The sequence below is a fragment of the Xiphophorus couchianus genome, chromosome 18 (assembly GCF_001444195.1).
Source record: "Xiphophorus couchianus chromosome 18, X_couchianus-1.0, whole genome shotgun sequence".
Lineage (NCBI taxonomy): Eukaryota > Metazoa > Chordata > Actinopteri > Cyprinodontiformes > Poeciliidae > Xiphophorus > Xiphophorus couchianus.
In genome coordinates, this window is record NC_040245.1 from 13,282,232 (window position 1) to 13,308,210 (window position 25,979).

General features: G+C 37.8%; 1 protein-coding gene across 1 annotated transcript; it reads right to left on the bottom strand.

Moving 5' to 3' along the window:
- Positions 1–714: 714 nt before the first annotated feature.
- kcnj5 (potassium inwardly rectifying channel subfamily J member 5) lies at positions 715–24,408 on the bottom strand. The gene is made up of 4 exons (XM_027999724.1): positions 24,210–24,408; positions 9,382–9,461; positions 6,211–7,084; positions 715–1,625 (listed from the first exon to the last, which is right to left on the bottom strand). The coding sequence occupies exons 2-4, from the start codon at positions 9,442–9,444 to the stop codon at positions 1,255–1,257; spliced, it is 1,308 nt and encodes a 435-aa protein (XP_027855525.1). The 5' UTR covers positions 9,445–9,461; positions 24,210–24,408; the 3' UTR covers positions 715–1,254.
- Between the last annotated feature and the right edge of the window lie 1,571 nt (positions 24,409–25,979).

The following is a 25,979-nucleotide window of genomic DNA, read 5'->3' on the forward strand; positions in this document are numbered from 1 at the left end:
ACATTGATTTATAAGTATTATATGTCTAAGAGGAATCATACAGTATTTTAATTTGCTTGTGAAACATTTGAAAAATTTATATTTCACAAGCAACATTAATGTACACACTGTATACAATTTAGAAACCTTTCAAACTGAAGATGAGCATATTTTTTTTTCTTTTTGAAACATTCTAAATGCCATTTCTAATTAGGAATGGCAGGCATCAGGCAACAGCAGCAGTTCTGTGGTTTGTTGAGTCAGTGTTAAATCCCCTTACATAAAATTGTGCTTTTTTTGTACTGAAAAAGTGGCTTGAATTTAGGGATTTATTCTGTTACTATGGCAATTAGAATAAAGTATTTACCAAACCAAGTAGTTGACAGAAGAGTAAAGTTAGTAGCATATATAGCATTTGTCAGCTTTTGCTTGTTTTAATAGTTCCTTTAAAACTCAAAGAATGCATACCAAATGAGGTACTATGAAGATTCTTTTGGGTCAGCTCTCCCAGTGGTTCAAAGACGTTACACACAGAAACGCACTGTGACTGTATTTAGGACAGCACAGCAATGAGAAAAGAGTTGAACAAAGAAACACAGAACTGTGCCATGTTTGCCAGTAGATGTAACATTTCAGTGGCTTCCAAGCTCTTCTTTTGCAAACTAGAAGCACTATGTCTTTACCTTTATGTGGCAGAGATGTTGTATTAATACTGACAGAAACAGGAAACAAAAATATATCTTATTTTAAAATAAAAGAAATGCAAGCAAGATTTTATTATCACATGCAAGCTGCTCTCAAACATTCGAGCTTTTTAAAGTGACTGTTTAGACAGGTTTTCTCAATGGGAGTGACTGGAAGTTTAAAAAATGCAGACTTACAGCATCTTAAAATGAGAATATTGATGCATCCACAATAAACTCATGGTGTGCTTTCAGGGCTTCCAGCTTTAGTTTACTTTAAATCATAAAACTTGAACTCATGTGAAATAACAGTTTGGTGATCCTTGTGGTTATAAAAAGCCCCCAAACTCTAAGAGTAGTTATAGTTATTTTAAATGTGTGCCTCTGTATGAGTAATATATTTGTCTACAAAACCAATCTATACCATAGATTGATGTTCTTATGGAGAAATATTGCATGTGTTGGAATCTGGAGACAAAGTCTGTTGTCTCAAATTACTGCAGAGTAAATAAATGGCCATTGATTAAAAGAAGCACTGTCTGCTCCAGTCTTTGCTGGACTTCTTGGCTGATGTACCACTTCAGTCTGGAAGTCAATCAGTGATTGGAGGCTCCTCGAGAGCAGCAGTTAAGCCATTGTTCTCTCCCCTATCACTTGAATCTCTTTCCTCCATCTTTTCATCCTGACTTAGTGGATTCAACTCAGACAGGCAGTCCAGGGGGTCAAAAGTTTGCGTTTTAGGTTCGGGACTTAGAAGCGGGAGCTGAGGCAAAAGTGGTTCGTCCCGAAGCTTGGTGGCTAGCTCCTTGGCGCTGCAGGTGGGAGTGTTGGTCTCATAGACGTCATGGAAGTTGTTGTAGTCTACTTCGTAGAAGCCCTTTTCCAAAGATAAAACAGGTGTGAAGCGGTAGCCCCATAACACCTCTGTATCCAGGTAGGAACTCCGAGCCTGACATGTCATTCCTGCAACAGATATGGACAGGAATGAGTGTATTCGCATGCACATATTACAATTTTCCACACTTAATCCTTGCAATGCCACAAAGAACTAGTAGCTATTGCCATCACTTATGCATGTACAGACTCACACCTAAGTGCAACTTAGGTGAGTTAAAGGGGTCCCACATGTTGTTATGCTCCATCAAGAAACTTCTATGTATTTATTCCAATTTTTTATATAGAGCTTCACTACGGAATCAGCTGTTGACTGGAGAGGATTTTATTTTCAGATTTGATCGCTCAATTCAAAAATATAATTCCAATATAGTTCCAGTGAATGCACCATAAAATGAACTACACATTACATGTGGAAAGAAATCTTAACGTTAGCTGTTTTCAGTATTAGTGAGGTAACTAAAACGGATGTCTGATAAAAAGAGATATTTTCTACAGCATTTTGAGACACGTCTAATTCAGACTGCAAGAGAGAAAGATAACAACTGTGCTGTCTGTATTCAGCCTCCATGAGTCAATATTTTGTGGAATTACCTTTTTCTATGGTGACAGCTTCACTTCTTTCAGGGCATGCCCGCTTTGCATACCTAGAGGCCTGTATGCCATCATTTGTCCAAGTAATGTTAAAAATAGAGTACACTAGAATTTTTTCACAACTATTGGTTACAGTATATGAAGGATTCAATTATGTATTTTCCAAAAAAGCAACACATAATGTGATTTCAAATGATATAGTTCCCAAAAGAAAACTAATTGCAATAGAATTCACACTTAATGCATTCATAATGCTGAAACAATTAAGATCAGATTGTAGCACAGAGTTCATAAGTTTTTCCATCACGGGATTGATACATCACAGTTATATTTCAGTAAAATACTTTTTGAAAACTTAGCTTTTTGTCTCTTCTCAAGGTGTTCTATTCCATGAAAAGATGGCAAAGCATTCTAACTTGCAAAACAAAAGAAAACAGCTTCTTGTTTTCGCAACAATAGCATGGATGGTTTATGAATTCTGAGAAATGGGTTAAAACAAGTCTTATTTTCTGTATAAATAATTTTACTACGGGCAAAAACCTAAACCCTCCATCTCAAGTTTGGAAGCATCAAATAATAAAAATAAAAAAACTGTTGCCGGCAACACATACAACTTGGCCGCTGGCAGAACATAGTACTTCTACAACAAACTGCAGCCTAGTCACATATTTTTCAGAACATAGTGTTAGGTTCACTGCAGTTAAACAACTTCTTTCTTCAACCCTAAAGGTGACTGTGTTTTCTGTTAAACAAATGCTGTACCGTATTTGACTTGTTAAAAATAATAACACACATTGGATGAGACACGCTGCTGCACTGGAGATCCGTGAATCAACTGTGGAAATGTATTGTTTTTCATTTGATTTAATAAAATGAAGAGGAGTTAGGAATATAGCAGCAACACAATAAAATATGTAAGAAATGAATGTTTTACTATGAAATAAAGAAAAATCTTTTACTATCTAAATGCAAACATTTGCTGCGAAAGTGTGTTAGTGAAATAAATGGTCGGCAGATAGCAAAGTTTGTTTTGCAAACCCTGAAGACCAAAAAGGGAAATTGTTAGTGTGAGATTCATGGATTTAGATTGGTGGGATCTTTTGCATCTTGTATAAAAATGCCTGCAGTTTTATAACAATATGTTTGCACTGATTTAATTTAGTCAATTTCCAGATAGAAAATAAAAAAGAAATACATTCATTTTCTATCGTTATTTAAAAAATTTTTGCTTCTTTATTGTAGAAGAATTTTGAAAGTTTATTCTCTTTCATTTTTTACCTCATAGACTACCATCTTCCTTAGATGGAACCAAAGATGGAATTGAAAATATTTAATTGAGACCACATCCATTGTTAACTGACATTATGTACAGTGAGAGCAAATCACTATTGCCACTGCAAAAGTGGCCATCATTCACTTAAAGAAGGTCTAAAGGGTGTTAACAATGCTAACAATTAATTATCCTGTCTTGTTTTGGGCTGGCATCCATCATCAGGGGTCACTGAACGAGACCCTGAATAGGTCAATAGTCCTTCACCGAGCAAAACAGAGACTCAGAAGACAAACAACCCAGCAAGTACACACTCATAGCCAAGGGCAGTTTAGGAATGAGTATACAGAAATATATATTTGGGTCAGGTAAAGGTCTACTACTTTAACAACTCTATAACAAAATAGTTGTCATGGAAAACTCTTAATCTCTTAAACTCTTAATTTTAACCAAGTTTACATTTTTATGGCATATGCTTTAAATACTAAGTTCCATATAACAGTGGAAAAATTTGGTATTTAGGAATTCATGTTTGTCTGTTGCCTTGCGGTCAAGGACAGTGATAGCATAACCCCAGCTTGATGTCATAGTAAAATGAAAGGTGAGAGCATGCCTGAGTCAAGTGCTCAACGGCATGAGAAAGCAGAAAAAGAAAGGAGGACATAATTCAATCAAAATATTACAGCAAACAAAGAGACCAGACCTCAGACTTTGCATTCTTGCCACAAGATCCTTGGCATAGAAAATCTGAACTATGTTGATTGATCAGTATGGGGTGTCCAACAACAATATGTAGTCATATCCTGAGCATACCTGTCAAATCTCCTGTTCTGCATCTCCCAGTCTGACGGTAGCACCGGCGACATTTCCCATATTCTCAAGTCAAAAACTTGACAGGTATGATCCGGAAGATATCTAAAGTCACATTTTTCACTTGGAAAGGTCCCTTGCTGGTCCCATTTACCTACCCACTTGAGATTAAGTCAAATGGAAAACAGTCGATCTCACCCGATATCCAAAACAGAGACTGTTCAATGGGTGGCATGGCGGAATAGTGAAGGCAGATGTCACTGTAGCCATACGTTTAGTTTTAATTTACACATATATCATGCGATCTGCACCAAATTCAGCATATTTATTCAAATATTCCGTGGGCAGGGACGAATTCCTCTACAGTACCTGATCGAAGCATTAAAATAATCAACTCCAAGTCGTGCTTTGATTGAGTATTATGAAATTTGGAACACATGTAGCATTTTATGATCTACAAAAAAGTCTCTTGGAACCGTTTCCCAATTAGCTTGAGTTCTCAGAATAAATTTCAACCAGTATGATGATAGCACAATTTCTGTGCTATTTTTGAACTGTGGTCTGCCTGTGGTTGTAGTTTGGCAATGGCAGTAGAGACCATTCAGTCTGTATTGGCCACAATTCAAATATTGAGAAATTAAAGTTGGAGCAACAGGAATATGTTGTGGCTCGACAATTCTCTTTGCGTTGGGAGGTGGTTATTTACAGTGCAAGCAATTTCCAGTAAGCATCCAGACCCTCTGTACGAAGCAAAGAGTAGAATAAGGGGCTGGTTTATAACAAGCTAACTAAATGGTCACAAGTGTCACACTAACACTGTAATATTCTATGGGGTATTTATCAAGTGATTCTGAAGAGCTTTCATAGTTTTTTTTGGGAAGGCTGCAGCATTTTTTATTACTGATTCATAAATTATACTTTCTTGTACTAAACTATCTTTCAGAGAAATGTTTTATTTTCTCACAAAAGACAAACAGAAGGAACAGGACTAAATGAGTTTACGATTGTTGATTTTATACACAACAAACAAATGAGCAAATGAGTAATTAGCAACTGTGTTGTGCTCCTTGCTATGTTGTTGCAACAACATATGTGTTTTCAGTTTTTAGTTGGATATCCAAGAACAGTTATTTTTTTGCAGAGCTATGAGCTGAAAACTTGACATATCTCTGCATTGTGTTCAATACACCTTAAAAATTTGAATAACACAAAAGATAATCAAATGGACTGCTTGAGCATTCTGCGTTTAGACAGCTGTCCATGTGGGAGAGGGCAACTGAAACACAAATCATTCAAAATGACAACATTCAAAGCATATTACCATGTTACAGAATATCAACTACAATTCTTCCTATAGCTTCTCTCTGCAGATCATTAACTGGCACTGGAATTTTATGCCAGTTATGCTAGTCCTCTTAACTAAGCACAGCAACAGCTCCTGGTCGTGCCTTGTAAATGTAACCAACCAGGACCTCAGAATTTACCCAAAACAAAAACCTGTAGTGTGGGTAGCTACACTTTATTCATTTTGAAATAAACAATATCAAAGACAAAACCTTTAAGTAGCAATAATGGGGATGAGGGCTGCTGAGAGCAGAAGGAAACAGTTGAAATGCTTGTGTAGGTTTTAGTTTTACGTCCCATTTAAGAAAATTACACGGAACCCTTTTGATTGAAGAGCAGTCATCAGCTTATGAAATACCAAATCCTCATTAAAACTTTTATTGTTACTGATCTAAATGTCTTAGTATTTTTGATGCTCCAAGAAAAGTCAATTGGCCTTTCATCATTTTATAAATTACAACATTAAATCTGTAGAACAGATTTAACGTTTTCCTCTCATTATTTCCTCTCCATTCCCTCTATTCATCCATCCATTATTAATGTCACTTCGTACTCTTTATCTTTGTAAACAAAATATATTATTAAATCTTGGCATATCCTCCAATTCTACTTTTTCATTTGTTTCCTTCTTCATACCTGTGGCTTCAACCATGCCCTCAAGGATAACGACGATTTCGAATTCCTCTTTCTCCATTTGTGCCATGGACAATTCCCAGAATGGGCTCTTTTCATTGATCTCATGGGAAATGATGAGTGGTGACACCAGGAACAACCGATCATCCCCTGTGTCAAAGCCGATGTTTATGTCAGTCTGGTTGAGTGGGATGAACTCCCCCTCTTTGGTCTGCTGTGAGCGGATGAGCTTTGCTCTAATTGACGCCTCCACAATGTGAGAGTTCCTCAAGTCCCCCACTCGAAACATCAGGCACATCTTGTTGTCCCGCACCGAAATGACAGCATTGGTTGAAAACATGAGGGTCTCGGCGCGGTTCTTTGGCTGTGAAATCTTGACAAACATGCACCCCACCATAATTGCGTTAACAATGGATCCCAAGATGGCTTGCACCAAGAGCAGTACAATACCTTCAGGGCATCGTTCTGTAATGACGCGATAGCCATACCCAATGGTGGTCTCTGTCTCAATAGAGAAGAGGAAAGCTGAGACAAAACTGTTGAGGTTTTCCACACATGGGGTCCAGCCCTCTTCATCTCCATGCACCAGATCTCCACGGACCAGTGCAATAAGCCACCAGAGAAACCCAAAGAAAAGCCAGTTGACCACATAAACCAAGGTAAAAATTAATAGACTGAAGCGCCACCGCAGATCCACCAGAGTTGTAAATAAGTCACTGAGGTAACGATAGGTCTCTTGCACATTTCCGTGATGAACGTTGCACTTGCCATCCTTCTGCACATACCGCTGACGTGGCTTTTTTACAGGTTCTGAAATCAAGTGGGTTCGCTCGGTTGAGATCTGAGGCTCCCGCAGATGTTTCGGGAGTTTCTTAACCTAGGATGGACAAAAAAAGAGAGAAAAAAACAGAGGGTAAAACAAAATAAGCATGCACAAACAGCTTGAAAGAAGTTCTTACTGAACATTTGCTTATTTTCCTTTTCAAATTTACTTTACATCCTTTATGTTTTGTAAGTATTTGGTTCTCAAAGTATAGTACATGCACTGTGGGTAGTTGTTGTGCTGCCTGAAATCTCAACCTTCAAGTAAAAATGGAAACATAATTAAATGTTGCTAATGTTCTCTTTGTGGCACAACAAATGTTACATGGTTCAGTCTATATTTCAAAAATGTCACTCAAGATAATGAAATTCCTGAAAATGCATACAGATTGACATGCTTTTTCTAATCAAAAGGTTTTAGAATTATTGCAGTAAAGTTTTAGAAGTGAACTTGTTCTTTAATGTAACACATTACATCTGGCTGTCTGGCAGCAACACCAATGCAATCAATAGCTGCATCATAAAGTTGCCTCCTGTGCTCTGGTTGCCACTGACATTGCAGGTGCCAGTCTATGTGTGCATATGGACCAGACCCGAACAGAAACAGAGACTAAGGACAAAAGAGCACAAGGACAACGGGGTCTTTGTCTGTGCTGGATCTGCTCCAGCAAGGCGGTCTGGCTCCACGGCTATGTCCTGTCTCCCTCTATGTCCCTCGTGTTCTCTACTTTTGCACGCTAAGGGATGCTAGCTTGAGCAGATGTTCCATCATTTTCTAACAGATCCTTATGTTATCATTAACACAAGCTGCTTTTATTGTTGTTTTATTGTTTTATTGTGGTTGAATTGAATGTCATTTTCCACAAGGGTTAATGAAAATAGCACTACAGCTTCACACTTCGGTGATGTATTTCAACAAAGGCTGACCTTATTTTGCTTTTGAGTAACACAAGCATATACCAGTGAAGTAATAACAAACATACATCAAGACAAAGCCACGTGCAGCTTTCAAACAAACCTATGACTTGTGACAAAGTGGAATTTTCAAATATGATGTGTAGTTGTCTCTATATACATTGCTGCTAATTGAACACCTGTATATATAGTTGTCCAGTATTATGCAGATATCATTGAGAGATTTTCATCCTGTTCTGTTCATGCTCGCCTTTATGAGCTTTCCACTCAGTTTAGCTGGCAAAGAAATGAATCAAAAGCACTACAATGTCCTTGCAGTGCCTTTGATTACAGAGCCTACAATTAAAGTCTGCCAGACAGGTTTATGAAAGGTAGTATCATTGATGTGTCAGGGTAACTTTCACTGCTCTCCTATGTTTAATTATGCACTTTTAGTCAGATGTGGGTGTACTGTAATGACTTTCTTCATATTGATTTGAGGTCATCCTTGTTTAAGGAACATATCAATGAAGAACTGAGAGACAATGCTTATTGACCTGAAGCAACTTGATCAGTTTGGATGAAATGTTATTAAAGCATATTAACACAAGGTAAAAGTTATAAATTCAGGGCCAATGAGTTCACTACTTGCAACTTTTTAACTTACCCTAAGAGGGGGCAGGAGATTTTGAACTGTGGCAGCATGTGCTGATATTACAGTAAACAATCAGTTAACCTTACACGCTCCAACCTTAAGATACATCTGCCACACTTTTATATAGTCTATTATGGCAATGTACAAGCAGCATGCCCCACAATTTAAAGTGTTTCTTTAGTAGTCAATTTTTAAAGCTTGTAGCTTGTTTAGAAAGCCATTCTTTTACATCGCTCATGAAAACAAGCTCATTCATTTCATCTTGTATGGTCTAATTGAGTCATAGAAGTAGCTGTCTCAACCAGTATTGCCTTTTGTAGTCAGTACCTGGGGTTGATAGTCCATAAACAAATTAATTAGCAGCCTCAGAATGGCAGCAGTAAGTGGAAGATTTTTTTTTTCTTTTCCTTATTGAGCCTTTTTTAGTCAGGCTTGAGTAACCGCCAAAAGTTCCAGTCAGCTGGGGAATGAGTGCAGATAACAAGCATGACTCCACCATCTGTTATGAGCAAGTGTTGGATGTCTTTTCTTTATCATTCTCAGTGCTAGCAAAACTGAATTATGCATTGATCTGAGTATTGAGGAAATTTAATTATATTTTGTTTGTCAGCACTTCTCAAAAACAGAAACAAATCTTTACAGCACACCAGTTGCATATTTAATAGCTGTTTTATTTTGCCTACTGTTAAGCTTCTGCAACGATTGCCAGCCTGGTTTTCTTTCCTCTTATTCTTCTCCGTCGTATTTACTGCAGTTTAGCAAACATCAACTTTTCAGCGAAAAATGGTGGATTTGCAGTTTACCTGTGCAGGTGTTACCCCTATCTCCATGTTGTGGTCCATGAGGACTCGTGAATCTCCTGCCATCCTCAGCTGAAGCACACCTGTGGAACATCAAATAGGTTAATTACCTTAGACATAAACTTTTCTAATTTGTAGTATTTCAGAAGATATAATTACTGTATATATATATCTATATATGTGTGTGTGTGTGTGTGTGTGTGTGTAATTACTTGTAACAAAATAAGTTTTTTGCTTAATTCTATTTAAACCAACACAAAGAACTTAAGTCTTATCAAATAATTTTCTGACTGGATATTTATCCCTTTGACCTTTTTGCCAATTAGCCAACACATTTCATTTGTTGCCTTACAAAAGATGGGCCTAGTTTCCATGAGTAACTTTTTTTGTTTTGTTTGTGGCATTTCAAGATGTTGTCTGTATTTGCACAGGTTCTCCCCAGATTCTTCCCACAGTCCAAAACCAGACACATTAGGTTAATTGGTGACTATAAATAACCCAAAAAATGTCAATGTGTTGGAGGACAGACAAGAGACAAATTTAGCAAAATCTGTCTCTTTGGCATCCTTAATGCATTTTGCATAAGGGTGATCTTTGTATCTCCCTCCAATGGAAGTTGGCACCACTGCACTTGTAAGGGATAAGCCAGAATATTAATTTTACTTGTTTGTATAACTTATAGGTTATTATTTTGTCCCAAACCTTAGTATCCTTACTATAAGACATTAAACATGTTTACATATTTCAGTGAAAACCAAGTCGCTATAGAGTCAATTGAATAATTAGGGTTGGATTTATTAAATATGTAAAAAAATCTGCAGTGTTTAGAAAATATTGAGTAACAAGCCACCTCTGACACACCCTGACAGGATTCTGTTGTGCATTTTCCTGAGAGTGTGACTTCACTTTGGCTACATTTACAAAGAAAGCAAATGTGACCCAAATCCACCATCTTTGCCCATATGCGACCTATATCTGGCTGTTAGAACAGTTAGAACAACCCAATCCTGATCTTTTCACCAACCAAAAACATCCAATCTCTGCCACTTCCATATGTGGTAATCGTTATTAGCTTTGCTTCCTTTTTATTACCTTTCTTTGTGTTGTTATAATCCTCTGACAATACTGATGGCTTCCATTGCTGAATAAACTTTAAAATTGATCCATAAACGGCTGCATCCATTATTACTTTACTAAACATGTTTGTGTGTGACATCAACATTTTTCTGCTGCTCATACTGGGTCACTTTGGGGACAAAAACCTTTCACACAGAAGTCTCGTTGCCATTTGGTTTAATTAGCAGTGTGAACGACCACATAAAAAACCAAACAAACCAAAACGGATTTCAGCAAAAAAATTGTAATTGAGCATCAATACTGTGTGAATGTAGCCTTTTGGAGAGGATCTTTGCTGGAGAGCTATACTGGCCTGCACACCTGGGGTTAATCACCTCATCAGGACTCTGGTGAATAAAGGAGCTGCAGGACCTTCACTCCTTGCTCGATGATTAATCTCGATGGTAGACTGTGGCTCTTCAGAAAGTTCTTGTGACCTTATGCATTTTTTTCCTGTGAGTTTCTCTAGTGGATCTTTTTGCGAGAGTATATGATTCTTGACTCATTCAGTCTTTATGCTGTAAAGGTTTAATTATGTTCTCCTGCCATCTCAAGATTCTCCTGTTGAAAAATCCGCAGCAGCTTTGATGCCTTCAGCCCCTCGCCTGACAGTCCGGCAACAAGCGCTCTACCATCAGACGACCACAGCGCCTTCCAAACTCCCCTCAGGAATGCATGCTTTCTCACACCAGAACCTGACTTGCCCTTCCCAACGCTCTGTTCATGATTCCTAAAATAACTTCCTAATTTCCCTCTCTTCTCTCTGGATGACCCCAACTTGTCCAGAGTGACCCCAACTGTTGCCCATTACATTTTGTTTGTGACTAAAACTTTCCTCTGATATCTCTAGGGTAACTTTGCATGTGGGCCAGGAAACTATCACCCACCATCACATACATAACCTATTTTCTTGAGCTCCACCTCTCAAATCTCCATAACTAGCAATGCCTCCATTTGTGTTTGAGAACACAAATGGAGGCATACATAGTTTGAGATCTATGTGTGCTTGTATAACACAATCAACTTGATGTGTCATTTATGCACTGTACAGTACAGTACAAACAAACTAAGCCACCTAGTCTTAAACATCTGTCCAAAGATGAGCTATATTTGTAACAGCAAGTTACAGGAATTTATTTATTCTCAGCAGGTGTGAGAATAAGTGAGGTTTGACATTATTTCAAGAGAAAGTGAAAGTACTTTTATGAAAACGAGTTGCTTTGGCATAAAACAGTTTCAACAAAGTTTCCAGATGGATTTGTTTTTGATTCTTGAAATACCATTAACCACAGACATAATCTGTATTTATCAAAAAAAAGTAAGTGCAGTGTAAGTGCTGTGTTCTCAATTACCACCTTCAAACTGGAGAACAGAGGAGTTGAGGATCTGCAATAATGTCCTCTGAAGACCAATGATTTTGATCCACCTTATGCACAGATTTAAGAATCTCCCAGAGAATATTGTGTCCCAATTTAAACATGCTCTTTTAAAGGAATACTGAGTTTGTTAGCTAGAATTAGCCAAAAAACTACAATTGTTAGCTAGATTAGATTATCTATGAGAACCTCTGTTGACAGAACACAGGTATGCTAGGTTTCAGGTTATTGATGATTATATTGGTCCACTCATTTGGGATAAACACCAAATTTTAAATTAATCTCTGTATGTACTGATTCTTAACTCCAACAATCTTTTGCCACACTCACTGGAATTATGCACTATGCCTCTGTTTACTTTAACTTCCTACAAAACATTTTAATGCCAAAAGACTTTGTTGCCAATTAGTAGGTACTAGAAATAAAATCACCCTTAAACATCAAGAAGACTTGATCATGTTAAATGGCATATGGAGGATGAATGAATCGACAGTGTTAGAAAATAGTACCTCAAACATATTCTTCATAATGCCCCTCTACCCTTACAGAGCAATTACCAAAGTGTGCTATGCTGCTAGTCTTGTTAATGAGCTTCACACATAAGTTACAAAATGTTTACACTGAAAATGTCAAAATAATCACTGACAATTTGCTGTACTTGCCTACATTTAGAATGCACTAGTTCCCTAACAAGCTCTGGAATTATCCTTCTAGTGTTTGGATGTCTCATTAGACACGGTTAGGACTTTTGTTACCAGATCCTAACCTCACAAGGGAAAAAAAAAAGGATTTACCTCAAAATCTTTGTAGTAAAACACCCACACAATATGAAAATGATGAACCATAGATGTCCAAATTTAAGCTTGTTATGACCATCTTATCACAGTACTCTGCATAACCTAAGTATTGCATCACATGGGAGATGACCTGGCATCCACTGCTGGCTAATTTGCTGGGATGATGAGGCAGGCTCAGCTGCACTGTTTTTAATGATGTAATATTCCCAAAGCACTGGCTCCTCATTGGCAGCCTTGTCAGTCCTTTCAAGTACATGTGCACACATGTACAGATACAGATGCACAATTCTCTGCACACCTCTCACTCAGCTCCCATATGTTTCTCAACTCAGCGACAGCAATTACTGTTGACGTAAATATTAATAATCTCTCTTGCTGAGAATTCAGGTGCTTTACATTTAGAGTTGCATGAAATCATCAGTCTAGATATTCTTCTTTGTGGTTGTTTTTAGCTCCGATGGAGCGATGAGATGATGTGCTGACAATTTGCTCTGTAGTGGGATTATTTCTCTTCTATTTTTTTTTTTCTAAAGTGTATTTTTAGGCACCTTTCATGTGTAAAAGCAGAAGTAAAAAGGGTCATCTCATTCATGTGATTTTTTTATTTTTTTTAATAAATTAAACTAAAATAAAGTGAGGAGGTATGAGTATGTGTGTGTCTGAAGGTGTTAGATAAAACCCTAAATTTAGCATCTGAACACCTCCGGAGCCCCACAAGAGGTGATTAATTTAGAGAGCTCCTGGACTCTGTGTTAAAATCATCTCGCAAATTTGCCAACCAAACAGATGGATACATGCAACCTCGTGATGAAGTAAGCAAATAGATACTTTCGTGGCTGCGTCCTGACCTCAACAACTTCTGACATTTCTCTGTCATGTTTCTTTGATGTTATTCTATTTGATCTCCGACAGGCAAGGAGAGTGAATGCAAAAGCTTGCAGAGGTGGGAGAAAACACGTCACAGCTGAGCTCCACACAGGAATGTAATGTTGACATTGATGGTCCAAAGCAAAGGGCAAAGCGACGTGACGAGCATCCGAGCAGGGCAGGGACAGACAAAGGGACAAACGGACAGCAGAGACATGAGACACGCAAGGAGTTATCATAAAACTCTCCCTGAATAGATCGCCGGGGTTGCGGAGTCTCTGAATTAAGCTCATTTTACGTCTTCTCACAAATTAAATATAGCTCACTGGGGGATTTGTGAACTTTCCAACTGATGTGTGTTTTCAATAAGGCTGTAATTGCTGTGTCTGTTTGAGATACACTTGACAAGCCCAAATGAGAGGTGTTCGTATAGAGATACCAGATGGGATGTTTTATCTCCACCCCTTAAGAGGGTAACAAGCATTTATCTTGTTACCAGATGGGTGACAGGATGCTTTAGCTGAATTGTGTTTGTATCCTGATAACAAAAGCACTCATTGTGCTTAAAGCCAGTTGGTACAAACAAATCGCAGAACTTGTTTCTTGAAGGATAACTTCACTACATATTTCTTCCGTATTTGCTGACAGAGCATGCAGTAAGCCATCATCTGAACAGAGAACAGCATGCTTCAGCAGAAAACCTTTTCTTCTTTCTAACCATTGACAAGTGCTATGATTTTTCCCTGGGGTCTGTAATGTCGTCTTGGTCATTTACATTTTTTACATTAGCAAAACCCCAATGCATGGTGAGCTGTTTTATAATTAATCCAGCTAGTTTTGTTTTATTTATTTTTCTAATTATGACGACACTAAAACACTAGGAAACACATTCATTAGTTATTACCCTTGCTTTATCAGCATAATTTGACATAATTTGATGCTGTAAAATATGTTATTTTTCTTTAAACATATTTATTTTCTCTAGTCTTAATTCAAAATTAACTAACTATAATATAAGGACTGTTCAATGTATTTTTGTTTAGGTTTTACACAATAGACCAACAAAGAAGAACATAATGGCTTTTAGAAACAAAAACCTGAAAAGTACATGTTTTTTAAATTTTTTATTCTGTATCTCTGGTTGTATTTTTAGCATTTTTCCCAATGAAAGGGTAAAATCTGTCCCAGTCTCAAGTCTTCTGCACTTTCAAACAGGTTTTCATAGATCCATCCTGTGTTTAGCTACCTGTATCCTCTGTTTTACTCTGACCCAGTCCCTGCTGAAGAAAAGCCTTCCCCATAGCAATATGTTTCCACCAAAATGCTCATGTTTCATTTGGAGATGTTGTTCTCCTTGTAATGTGCATCATCAGTTTTGCACAAAATAGCATTTTACACGGAGGTTTAAATGTTCAGTTTGCTAATGTGTGACAAAAAAAAATCCTACTCCATGTTTCTATGCTTTAATGGTAAGAAGAATTCCAAGTAGAATCTTTAGGCTAATGTTTAAATTACATTTTAATGTAACATTTTCTGAAATTCAAAGAATGGAAAACCCTACTGCTGTCAAGATAGTAATATGACCTCAATATGACCAGTAATGTGCAACTTCAAATATAGAATTCAATACTACTGAGGTTTGAAGTCAGACTTGTTTTAGATTAAGAAAACTGACTTTACTCATAGCTGCCTTCTGAGTATTCTTTATATTTGCTTGGCTCTTTGTCAAAAAGCTAATCTGATGAGGGTGAGATGTGGAATACTCATAAGTACTTAACACAACTCCCTGTAAAAAAAAAAAGAAAAAAGAAAATTCACACTTCCAAATGGCAGTTGCACTGTGATAACAATAAAGATGGTGGAAAAGTTCTTCAGTATTTTTCATTATTCTTTTTTTTTTACTGTAGGTTCAGTAGAAATATTTTTGTGGCTGTTGAGGTTGTAAGTGTCTGCAGAGCCACTGTGTGTGATAGCTACCTACAGTATTGGGGTCATTATAGTTTCTCTGTTCTTCATGTTCATGGAGGCAATGAAACTTTCTTACTCGGCCCTATCCCTTCCTCCATTCCTCCCCTTGAGCCATTGTTACCAGACCTGCTATGAATATTTCCTCAGCTATCTCTGCTCACTTATGACACTATGAGGTCGCTTGGTCAAAAGACTAAATTCATCCCCAGCTAGTGTGGCTCTTGGCCCAACAAACACACAATCAAATTCTTATGCACCCATAGATCCACATGCACACTCACACTTACATCACTAAACCATTTTCCTATTATGCCTGATAGTGAGCTGAGTGTGTGGTGTGTCCTTCTCATGGGGTGACCTTCTGAATGGCATGACACTGCATCAAGAAGCTCGAATCACAGTGAAAAAGCAATCTCCCTAATGATACCTCTATGTCTCTCCTCTTTCTCATGCACACACTGACATGTATCTTTCTCACTCTTCCCTGTTTCATCTCTCTCTCTCTCCTTGCAGTACATTTCATACATCAGTGGGGCTAGGCACCGCAGCTTGCAAAAGCCCTTCTTTTAAGATAAGGATTATTTTACATTGCTGCTTAAGTGGGAGGAGAATTATTAAAACTCCAACACCTACAGGAGCCAAATAGCACCCTCTTCAACCACGCTGACCTGTAGTGTGAGAGACGACATGGAGATAAAAAAGACTTGAAATGTGTGAAACTCAGTTGGTGCACATACTTTCGCAAACTGCATTTCACCTTGTCAAGGTTTAAATGGACAAAAGTTACCCTGGATTTAATCTCATTTAAAGTATAGTTTTGTAGTTGCTAAATCCAATGCTTCTTGTTGCAAAGGGCAGAAGGACAAGTGAGAACAGTAGAACAGGGAGGCTTGGTTTAAATCTGACAGGATGGAGCTGCTGAGTCAGGTGGTACACACTGAATACTGGGGGACCCAAAGGTCAATTGATCCCTATTAAAATTCTCATTGCGTTGTTGTGTTTCCATACTTGTCCCATTGAGGATCCTCCTTCTCCTTCCGATAGTCAGTACATATCTGAGAATGAAATTAGATTAGGACCTGTCACTTATATGTTAAACAATTTCAACTGTATTTTTCAGCTGAGTAATGCAGCATATTTTCCACTGAAGTGTGGGTGATAAGCTAGCCCTGTAAAAATCAGCCCATTGTTCTATGCTTTTTGCTTTGTACAGAGGGTCTGGACTGTCAACTTTGGGAAATGATGGCTTCCAGGAAGCGTGGACTTTGTTGAAGTTTTAAACTGTATCCAATTGCAAACATTTGCCCGTGATGTATGTAATGTGCCAATTTGACACTACGAAGCTTACGTTGTAAACAACCATCCTCCAGTGCAAAGAGAGAAATGCCAAGCCAAATGTTCTGTTTTGGATATAATTTGATGGTCAATGGCTATGTCAATTGTTTACATACTGGAACATTTAGAACTGTTACCAGAGGACATAAGGGGTTGATTCATATATGAAGCATTAATTACCAGTTAGTGAGACATCTGAAGTCAATCATGGCAGCGAGGAACTTCACCACAATGCATTGTAGATGAATTAGATATCACAGAGAGAGAGTATCACAGAGCTACATTTTGGGCACGTATCATGTCAGGTGGTCGTATTTCCTTATTTTCCCGCATGTGGGCTATGAAGGTGTTGCCAAATATTGGATTAGGGTAAACAGTAAATGACTTTGTACTTGCATAGTGCCTTGTCAAATCCATAGGACTCCAAAGGGCTTCACACTACATTCAGTCATTCATCCATTAAGAAATAGTCATATTCCTTTATATAGATTTAAGATAGTTTGTTTTTTTCCACAACTAACGTGTCATGTTTTACTACAAGAATAAGTTAAAGTAAATTAAAAAGTCCAGTGTGCCTTTAGAATGTTTTTGTTGTTTTCACAATTCTGAAAGAAGGCTTGATGTGGAAGTATCTATATCAATTTGACTTTCATATGCTTCTTTATGAATGTTATTGATTCTTCTGCAATAGGAAAAGTTTTTGTTTATACGCAAAGAAATGGAAATCCCCCAGATGCACGCTTTGTGAGGAAGAACGTACACATTTTTAATGATGTGGATCAATAAGCATTTTTGATAACAACACAGAATAAAATTATTTCTAAGTATGAACGACTACAAACTGACATATTAATCTAGCTGCCACTGTGTGAGTGGATAGATGTTTCAAAGCATCAAACAATTGTCATACCAGACAGTTGCAGTTAAAGGAGTTGAAGTCTCATTTTAATAAACATAAAGCAAACAATTATAAGATGATGTCTTAAGTACATGCGTGCTATGAATATAAAACATTGAACAACCAAATACCCAGAGGAACTAACTCTAACCCTCACTGACCAGACCTGAACTCTTATTTGCTCACATTATGGCTCTGACATTGTTTGCAATAATTTGCAAAGTTTAAAGGGAACAATAAGAGGAATCACACTTTCATTAAATTAAATATATCACTCTTGTTTACAAAGCCAGCATCAAGACCAGATTTTAATTATGTGGTCTCATAAAACACTAACCAAGGCATAAAATGCTTCAAGTGCTGGAATGCATTTATGCAAATGGATCCACACTTTAAACATGAACAAAGCAACCATCGGTCACACTGACTCTCTCAAATAGTAAAGTTTGCTTTGTGCAAGCTGTTCTTGGTCATTCTTGTGCTGGACCTGACCGTGTCTCACTGTGTAAGGTCAACATGACATAATTTTAAAAAATGAAATATACCATAGGAGAATCACAACAGACAGAAATATCAGTCTGACAAAGAAAATTGCAGTTAGACTCTAAAAAAGCTAAAAGATGATGAGGGAAACTAGAGAGCTGTGGAAAGTTGTAAGTTGGTTTTCATAAATTCTGAGTGTGTCACACTGACCATTGGTCAATGACCACGCTGGTCATTGGTTTCAGCTCAAAGATAAATGTTTTCTTGCAATTTATTCACAACAAAATACTGAAGAGAAACTGAGCCATCACAGTAAGAAATGGCTCAGTCTCTTCCTGTACTTCAATGATGGCAGTGACAAGCTGTGCAGTTTTTTTTTTGTGTTTTTTTTTGTAGTCACACTGTGATTGAAAGTTTACTGTTCTGTGCTGATGTCTGCTGGAGTAAAAGTAAAAGACAAACCTCTTGGTATCTTGACAAATGTGTGAAAAGTGGCCAACTTTGTAATAGGCAAGGGAATGGACTCTGAGAATTGTGGTGGAGCCGCAAATGAAGAGGACGTTATGTTTTATAATGAACAATAAACATCCTCTGTGCATAATTCTGACTGGACAGAAGAGCAACTGAAGTGAGAGGCTCGTTGCAGTGATGCAGGACTGAGCGATTCAGAGATCCTTTGTTCTCACAGTCATACACCTTTTAACAGTGACTGCTAACATAATTTTTGATCTAACAAAATACACAGTAATTGAAAATGTATTCAGGGTCTGATGGATTCTGTCTTATTCTATTCTGTTAACTAGGACAAGTGGACAAGTGTCAGACAAGTGGTAATCTACAGGAAGCTGTATGGCTGCAAGAAGGTAAAAAAAATTATATTCATTTTAAATGTTAAACTTAAAAAACTTAAACTTCAAAAATCACAAAAAATCAACTTAGAGTTGAAATCTGTAGCTACCCTGTAATATTCATTTCATGGCACTTCCTGTTGAGGAGCTGTAGAATTTCTTAGTTGCACCTCCTACTGTTAAGTAGGTGAATCGATCACTGCAGCAGAATGTAAAAATAAATAAATAAATAAAAACACTCTGCTGTGATAAGTTGGATACTGCAGGCTCAATGCTTAACCATAATCTCATCATAAAGAGACTTATTTTAATTTGATTCTGTGATGTTATAAGTAGCTAAAAGTTCCTCTACTTTTGAGACTTTTTGTCATATTGAAGTGAGCGTGTTCAAAGGAACTCAAGCAGAAAGCTTGAGTTCTGCTTGAACTCATGGCATACCAGTCTGTACAAGTAACAATAAAAAGGCTGTCACTGTTTTTTCAGCCAAGCATCTTTCATGATCTTATTATACTGTTAAGTCGGTTAGCACTGCTAACTGTATCGGAGATTGTCTAGAGGAGAAAACTTTGGGATTTTGGAGTCATTTGAAGAATGACATCCAAGACATCGCATTACTGGGCTTTTCCTGGACTTGACATGATGCTTATTATTCTGGTTGACTCACAATCAGCTGTCGAGGCAGATGAGTTGATCAGGATTGATACAACCAAAACAGCATTAGCAAAGTCACATGGACGATAGCCTGGCCATTGCTTGATTCAAATCTGGCTTATAGCAGAATCTGGGCCTTCTCCTGTTTACAAGGATTGCCTCTGGTAGAATTTCCTACGAGGCTAATCAGCGAACAGAAGGTGAAGTTGTGAACAATGATGTAAATTTTCTGCTCTGTTTTAGAACACTCTCTATTTTTGAGGTCCATGGGAGTTTGCAACTACTTTATCTTGTTTAACACTTCCTGCGTAGCAGCAAACTCTGCTGGAATAATGCTGTGTGTAGCCTGGTTGTTTCACTCCAAACCAGCTTAAATTCCACATTACCATTGGATAGAAACAGATAGCAACAAGCAACTTTCATTTTACCATGCTAAGACTATGTTTGTAGAGTTTACCAGCATCATACCCAAAAAGCCTCAAGGAACAAAGAAATGCACCACCTTCACTGCAGAAATACGAACAGAAAATATAACTTGCAATTGTATCACATAGATGTGAACTGTTTACTTTTATGAAATTATTCGCAGCAGCTAAAATGATTTAGTAAAATCTCACTGCAACGTGAAGTCTGTACTACAGGCAATGGAATTACTGATACCACACAAAAAATTCAACCATCTCTTCAATATGTATCACAGATCAACTTATAATCATTAGATACATTTTCTTGCAGAATCCAGGCAAGCAGAGAAACCAGATGTCACCCTCATTTTTGTGACTGTCTATTTAAATGTGTATATGTGTTTAAATAGAGGTCCAGAGCAAACCAGAGTAGAAAATGATCATCCTTAATGCAGTTGTTTGTTTTTTTTGTTTTTTTTACCAGGCGGAAGGTGAAGCTTTGTTTTGTTCTGCGTGTGGGCTGAAGGGACGGCACGTATATTGTTAAAACCTTATGCGTCATAAAGCTGTAGTTATTATGGAAGTATTGTGAGGCTGCATATGAAATAGCTAAGCTTTATACTACAAATCTTGTGCATTGGCGTCACAGGTGACAATAGAGGCGACAGACTTGTATTTGCTGCAGATTTATGAGAGTGTAAACACTCAAATATTTCTTTGGTAGGGAAAAAATTGTGAGGGAAATTTTATGCTGCCTGTTTTATTAAACAGCACAGGAATGAATTAAATGCACAATCACCCCACAAAGTGCAAGACTGTGACTTTTAAATTCAGCTATGTATCAAGTGTTGGGGGTTCTTGCTATCAGAATGCTAGAGCTGCAAATACAGATTACCATTTAGATTTTTCAACAGTATTAGAAAAAAAAAAACCTCTTTCTTTGTGCAGCACTCTGTTACGCGTACACACTTTCCAGAGCTTTATGAACAAACAAAAATAAATAAATAAATAAATACAAAATCTTCACGCCTGGCTAAGCTCTTGACACAAATACGCTGCTGTGGTATGTGAAAATGTAGATCTGTCTAAAAAAACAGAGCATTCTGCAGACCCTCTGGAGACACATATTGTTGACTAAGAAAACAGATCCAATTAATTATTCACGGTACCTTCCTTCTTGAGAATCTCCTCTGACCCAGGCGAGAATTATATCTGGCCTTTTGCCCTGTTTTGCTCATTTGGGTGATCAGGGCTTGGAAGACAAGGAAGAAGGAGCTGGACCTACGTACACAACCATGAGCTATATCTACAGTTATATGACTGATAGGTTAAAAGGGTAATCCATCAAAAAGCATTAGATCTCACCAACTCACTGTCTTCCCTGGGATACCCAATCAGGGCTCAACCAGCTGTGAGGAGGCTCTGGGGAGATTAAAGTGATAAAAGTAACTTTGGGAAATGGACAGATTTTATGACAGGGGCGATGATTAAGAAATCCTTCAGCCCGTTTGACCTTCTATCTTTTCTTTATTAGTTTGAGAATGTGGATAAGTCAAGTTTTTAATAGTGAGGACAAAGATGGAAAGAGATGAAGAGACCACACAGCCTGAGTGAAACAATGAAACTCCTCTGACATTCCCTTTAAAAACACAGCATGAACAGCAGTAATTGGAAAACTGTTATTGCATAACGTCTCTTTTAAAACCACAAAAGAATAGTCAATGATGGTAACATATGTACACGGGTAGTTTTTGTAAGAATGCTGAGCCCAATACTCCTGTCACAGAACTGAGCACATCCTTTCACATGAGGCGCGTGTTCTGCACAAAACAATTTTATGTTTTAACCTTACAGAAAGTTGTTGCTGCATAGCCCAGGACACTCTTGTAAATATATACTGTATATATACACTGCTCAAAAAAATAAAGGGAACACTCAAATAACACATCCTAGATCTGAATGAAAGAAATATTCTCATTGAACACTTTGTTCTGTACAAAGTTCCATTTGCACAACAGCAGGTGAAATTGATTGTCAATCAGTGTTGCTTCCCAAGTGGACAGTTTGATTTCACAGAAGTTTGATTTACTTGGAGTTATATTGTGTCGTTTAAGTGTTACCTTTATTTTTTTGAGCAGTATATATATATATTTTTTTTCAATGAGTTTTTCTCTTCCTGTTTAAATAAAAGTTTACAAACAAAGTTTACAAACATTGCTTTGTCTACAAGAATAAACAAATAGATAATAACCATAAACCCTTAAAGTTCTTTGATTTTTCCTCCTTCAATCCATACTGTACTTAGCAGAGAGATAAATCAATAGGTTCCACTGAATTTACATTTCATATTTCTGAACTGCAGAAACAGTAGCCCGGCCATTGCCTTCCTGTTCAACTGCCTGTAGTTTTAGCAACGTCAGTGTTCAGTCCACGTTGAACACGCTTCCAAACATTGAACTAACATTAACAGCCGCCTTGTTCAGCTTCTCTCTTCGCAGCAGCTCAGGCAATTTCTGCTAAGCTTCATAATTTAGAACTTCGAATTACATACGTCACAGGCAAACATTAGTAATTGGATAACATTTAAAACTTCAACAGATGCCAAACCTTCAGGAAGCAATCGCTTCTTGAAACCGAGAGTCCAGACACTCTGTATGAAGCAAATAGTCTAGAAGAAGGGGCTGATTTTTACCATATAGAAACAGTAGTGTACTTACTCCATGTATTTATCTTGGAGTAAGTACACTAATAGCTACTTAAAGTAGGTCCATTCAATATTTAGCTTCCACCTTATAAAGGATTTTCTAAACAGTTTGAACTAGAGCAATGCTATTTCTGTCTATGCCTCATCACTTTTACACCAGACAGAATTTATGTTCTCACATGCAGAACCATATGCTAATTGCATGCTAACTGCACAGAGAGGCTGAAGAATCCCGATAACGATTAGCTGGGTGTGCTAGGAGTTATCTTTTTCTGTCTTTTTAGCTTGTTCTAAAAGTTTCTTCACAGAACCACAGACATGTGATTTAATTTTGTTTTATATGGCAAGAGTTAACATTTGAATTGACCCACCTCTGAGCAGCAATTCCCTTTTCACCGTTTTCTAAAAATTAGTTTGCTGTGACTACATGCATATCTTTGCATGTTAGACATTAACCATGTACAAATGCTCCAAGCAACCCCTCTTATGAGGCAGAAATTTTGTAAGCCAACATGCTAAAGAGATTGACTTGAATTATGAAAAATGTCTCTAAATGCAGTTTGGATTATTAATGAAAACTGCCAACAGCTATCATGAAAAGTGTTACTTTATTTTCTGCTTTTGTAGAATCTATGAAAACACAGTGAAAAAACCAAAAATAAATAAAACATACTGTGCTTTGTGATGGGAAAGTGGAAGATCCCCCCATTCCTGCTGCATCACACAGAGGCACACAGAATGATTTGAAGCAACACACACATCGACGTTCGCTTCGGATTTACTCTTGTTCCTGATGCTGCGCTCGTGAAACTCCTGCATTGCACTGAAAGAACTACAGAGCAGAATCCGAGCAGGAACAAACAGCAGGACTGTTGACAGGCTCCTCTCCGCTTGCGTCAGAGATTCATTGCCTTTTTGATTACCCTGCCCCCGCCACGAGAGCGAGTGGATGCATAGAGATGATCTATGTAGCTCTGCAGTGGCGTAATATAAAAAGGGCAAGATGTGACGAGCGCTGGAGGAGGGGAATTTGTGTACTTTTCTCATCAACACTTTTTTTTGCTTTCCAGCTCTCCTGTTTCACAACTACCTGGTATCCCTCATTCTCCCTCTTGCTATTTATCACCGTCTTGTTTGGCGCGCACAGGTTTGGGTCCCTCATAAGGAGATGCACACTTTTCATCTGACAAGTCAGTGGAGAAGGGATTGGAGAGATGAAACGCAGCATGCGATGCCAACTGCAGTCAAATGTATAGGTGGGGGGAGCGTGGATGTGGTGCCACAGTCGTATCATGCATCAACAGCTTTAAAAACCTCCCCTTTCGTATTTTATATTGCCCTTCTGTTTTATCCTCTTTCTTTTCCTTCAACAGTAGAGGCTTACCTTCAGGTCTCTGCAGGAGTAACTGGCAGGCTCCCTTCAAGGCATTTCAAAGCTGCTCTTCGCCCCACGACTGTGCGCTCCTTCCCTGGCTTTGTTCAATCAACAACAGCCCTCCTGCCTCCCTCCTGCCACCCAGCTCCTTCTGCTCTTCACTGCTCTCTGTCTACTTCTGTGCTAGAGGGGGGTCTGTGTTCGTGTGTGTGAGAGAGAGTGAGAGAGCAATAGAGGGAGCAAGAGAGAGACAGTGAGAAAGGGAGAGTGGATAGGAGAGAAGATGTGAAGGATGTTATAAGCTGGGGTTTTTTTCTTTGATATTCTCACATTTCCCACCCTCGTCTTTCAGGATTTGAACTTTGTGTGTGTCTTTTTATTCCTATTGCAAAGGCTTACAGAAATCTGTCAACAACAAAAAAAACGTCAAGTACATGGTTCATGATGTGAATAAGGGATGAATATGTATGTGTGTTTTGATCCTGCAGACAGGAAAAAAAGGGAAAAAACTGTGTTAAAGAGGAGGCTGGCATAATCAATTGCACTAAAACTGCAGTTGAATTAAAGCCTCTGGGGTGCAAGAGTGATAAAAAAATATAAACAGAGAAAAGAAGAAGGGGAGGAAAAAAAGTGAAACAGGATAAACATAAAGAAAAGCGAATTCAAAATGTCATATTATAAGTTTACTGCAAAGTTCTTGCGTGGATGTCACAAAAAAAAAAAATCCAAATTTTCTTCTAACTCTAAAGACAGCCTGTTTTCAAAATCTAACTCAGGACACATGGGATTTATTAAAGTACTGACAACAGCTCTATTTGTGTCACAAATTTCCATCTTCAATAGTTAATGAGCAAAATCAGCAACAGCCCCTTCCTAAGTCTCTGGCTAGACAAATAAACTAAAGCAGCTACTGCTGCCATCAAATATGTGCCCATTTTCATTTAGTAGGTTTCACTACTTAGAGCTGATCTGTTTTGCTGTGTTTCTCACATAGATGAAGCCAGTTAAGGAGCTGCTGCTGCCATTACCACTTTGATTTACTGTGAGTTTGAAGCAGGGCAGAAATGAAGACCAGAGCTTGGGAGCAGCATGATGATTTGAACTGGGCAGGAAACGACAGAAGAAACCAGGAATAAAGAATAATGATAAGTAAGCTTATATACATGGAGAACTGCTGAATGGCATCATGGGAACCAGGTGAGTCCGATAAGGGATTCCCATCCTGCTCCTCCAGCTGGGGAAACCACTGAGCACAGAAACTGAGAAAAAGAGACTAATTAACACAGATGGCACAAGGGGAGGTGAACTAAACACAAAGGAGAAAAAACTCTAATATTAGAAATAAACTAAAAGTAGAAGCAGAAAACCAGAAATTAATAAAAACCTAACCAGCAAGAAATTAACTAACCAATGGCAGAGAAAGATCTTTATTGCACAGAAAACATCACAACTTAGATTTTACAAATATGAGAACATGAGTTGAAGGCCTTATTTGCACCCAAACTGACAAGCCAAACAAAGAGATCAGAGAAGTAAAGAGTCACATGACAACTGAAGGAACTACAGAAATCTACAGCTTAGAGGCAAAAATTAATTATTAATTAGGTTATTAATTAAATTTAAATCTGTTTAATCACTTACTATACTATTTTTTTATATATTTTTGAAGAATGTACTATCAATACTTTCAAGGGATTTTTTTTCTTCCTGAAAGTGGAAGACTACATCTTCCTCAATATGAGGAAGGAGGAACATTGTGCTAATTACTCAGTTGCTTTG

Coding starts and splice junctions, on each gene's coding strand:
- kcnj5 (XM_027999724.1), bottom strand. CDS start 9,444: ATGGCAGGAGATTCACGAGTCCTCATGGACCACAACATGGAGATAGGG. Junction 7,085..9,381: donor TAGGGGTAACACCTGCACAG/GTAAACTGCAAA, acceptor TGTCCATCCTAG/GTTAAGAAACTCCCGAAACA. Junction 1,626..6,210: donor GGGCATGGTTGAAGCCACAG/GTATGAAGAAGG, acceptor TATCTGTTGCAG/GAATGACATGTCAGGCTCGG.